A 2,785-nucleotide genomic window follows, 5' to 3' on the forward strand; every position below is an offset into this window, starting at 1 on the left:
TTTGGTTGTGCAGGTCGCGGTGATGCGGTGGTGGCTGTAATGGGCTCCACGCCGGGGCCCCAAATGGGGCGCGCCGGCGGCCCCGCCGGGCCGGGCTCCCACTCCGGACTGGGGCCCGGCAGGCCGGCGCCCAGGAGGACCCGCGGCGCGTGGATGCTGTTCCTGCTGCTGCTGTCCAGCGCGCTGCCCGAGTCGTTAGAGCAGGACGAGGACATCCCCCACAACGAGTGAGTACTTTGATGTGAATAATTAGCAGGAGCTTCTGAGACAAAACACCCATTGAGTGTCCGAGCAAATAGATTCACGGAAAATGAAACTCGATTTCATTTAGTTTTCGGATGGTATTCAATTTCGGAGAAGAAAACCTCTTCTCCAAGGAGATAAAACAGCACCTGAAGGAAGTCCACAAGAGAAGAACCGTCTCTCTGTAGTGTGAGGTCGCGCCATGCAGGACGCGGACATGAGTTGCAATGGAAAATGCCCAGGGTCTAGACGGCGCCCGAAAATGTTGAAGCGTCCTCTATCGGCGGAGCATCTTCACTAACGATAGAGCGCGCTTTAACATCTTCGGGCGCTGTCTTTGCGCGGGCGGTCCCTTTAGTACCAATAGAATCCGGCTCAGTCGTAGTTCCCTCCCACGTCATGTGACCGTGGGCGCGCGGATGCACGAAGTGTGCCGTAACTAAGATCATTGTGGCTGACTGCGCGCCCACCTCAATTTTTGATTACAGCGCGAAGCTAAAGATAGCCTAAATTGCGGCGGGCCAATTTCGCCTCCGGTATCCTTGTTTTTCATCGCGAATTTCTACCAGCTTACTGACTGCTTTCGATGATACTAATACAGTGTGAATACTAAATTTGTATAGTTTCAGTACTCGACGGGTTTGTCGATGTGGTGATCAAATTATGTCAGTCGTGACAGGTATCAGTAGCGAAGTATCGTATGCTGCATCCAATATATGTTTGCTGTGGCAACTAATTTCTTCGTTGTGAGGACTAAATCATTTTTTTCCGTGTTTGCTGCTGCAGCGATAGCTTGACATGTGTACTCGTTGAGGTTCTTTCCAGTAAAAGTAGTAAAACCCGAAAATGTGATTATGTGATGAATCGGTGGACATGGCTATGCTCACTGATTAATCCGTGTACATCCATGTATGTGGATTTATCTGCGTGCATTGTGTACAATGCGGTAGGATGAATGGAAGCTATATACACCAACTAGTTTTAGTGGATACGTGGGTGGACTCTACATTGTTTCCTTTTTTACTGTGTAACTCGCATCGGTTCGTATCGATTGGGGCTGGGGCCTTGTGGCTTGTCGTGGTCGGGCGTGCCGTGCCATTGCGGCTGGACTTCCGTGTGCGCGAGCCCGTTGGAACGGACCCTGTCCGCTGAAAGCCGGATTACGCCAAGCTTGCAAAAATGTATATCAATGCACGAAAAAGGGATTAGATGTATAGCTAAACCAATAGCTAAATGAGAAATAACTAATTATTTAGCTATGTAGATAAACAGTTGCTATCTCTATGTTTAGCTACATACCTAAATTTTTAGCTGGGAGCTATATTTTTTACTACATAGCTAACTATATAGTAATCTCCTTTTTAGCTGTTGTTTAGCTATATAGCTAATATTGTTTCCGTTTGGCTGTTTACAAGCTTAATTAATTTTTTAAAAGTCGGTAAAATTAGTCACTGTCCTACTTGGTGATTTTGCGCTAACCACGGAATTTTCATTTTGCACCATTACGGAATCCGTTTAGAAATCCCAAAGTTTAGAGTACCCCATTCAAGGTGGGCTGTATATCCCCACCACAAGTTTGATCTAAAGAGCTCGATGCGGGTAGTTAGGCTGTTGGCTAACCTTCCTTCCCTAGCCCTCCGACGCGCCTCTTTGAGTCGAATAATCCGAGTCGAGCCAAACTGTGCTGAATCCAGAAACACAGTCCAGTTGTTGGCAGCAGAGCTTTGTGGCGTCCAGCAGCGGGGTGTTGAGAAATCAAAACGGTTCCCTCCACTGCCCCCCCTCCCCGAACAAATCACCGTGCAGTGCGTTGCAGTGTACGTGACCGCGGGGGTTGCCATCCTGATAGCCTCACGCCCCCACGCACTTTATCGCACCCTTTTTCACTCTTGCCGCGCAATTTTTCATAGTCTGTTCCACTTTTGGTGGACGCGGCTGAGCGCGCGGCTCCCCCGCCAGAGAGCGCCCCACCCCTCCGCCCTGGACTCTCTGTGCCCCGCCCCGACCCGTTCCGATGATTTGCTGGTCGTTTTGATTGATGATTGACGAGGCCAGATTTTGCGGCGCGGGTTGAAACAAAAGGAAATATACCTTGTTTCTCCGCGTTGTGCATTGCAAATTTTCCAGTTTTATGGCGGTCGAGGCGGAAGACGCCCGCACCCTCCCTCCTCATTAAAAGTGTCTCGGGCAGTTGTTTCAATTTGACAGAACTTTCAGTTCTGGGCTGCGCTGACTATGCGGAATGGCTCTCACCCGCTCCGCCTCACCCTCCCTTTCGCCGCCGCGCCCTGCCGCGCCCGCCCTAGCCCAAGGCTTCCTCGGCGGAAGACTGCGCCAGCAAGTGCGTGCAAATTGCCCGAGGAGGAAACTGATATGAGACTCCGACGCGGCCACGTCTGACAGCTTGGCACCCTCCCCGCGGCGGGCCGGCGGCTCCTCTCCCACCCCACCATCCGCGGGAGAGGACTCTCCCCTACTCCCCGCCCGCTCTCCAGCCTGCTCTCTTGCCTGCTCTCCCGCCTGCTCTCCCGCCTGCTCTCCC

At 51.8% G+C, this 2,785-nt stretch overlaps 1 protein-coding gene across 1 annotated transcript in view; it reads left to right on the forward strand.

Moving 5' to 3' along the window:
* The window catches only part of LOC127748924 (voltage-dependent calcium channel subunit alpha-2/delta-3-like), a 63,079-nt gene that overhangs the window by 6,905 nt on the left and 53,389 nt on the right, over positions 1-2,785 (forward strand). Inside the window, exon 2 of the mRNA XM_052264640.1 lies at positions 14-227. Coding sequence (XP_052120600.1) covers positions 40-227 — 188 coding nt within the window. The 5' untranslated portion in view covers positions 14-39. The remainder of the gene's footprint in view (positions 1-13; positions 228-2,785) is intronic.

The sequence above is a fragment of the Frankliniella occidentalis genome, unplaced genomic scaffold (genome assembly GCF_000697945.3).
Source record: "Frankliniella occidentalis isolate FOCC.00 unplaced genomic scaffold, Focc_3.1 Scaffold20, whole genome shotgun sequence".
Taxonomy (NCBI): domain Eukaryota; kingdom Metazoa; phylum Arthropoda; class Insecta; order Thysanoptera; family Thripidae; genus Frankliniella; species Frankliniella occidentalis.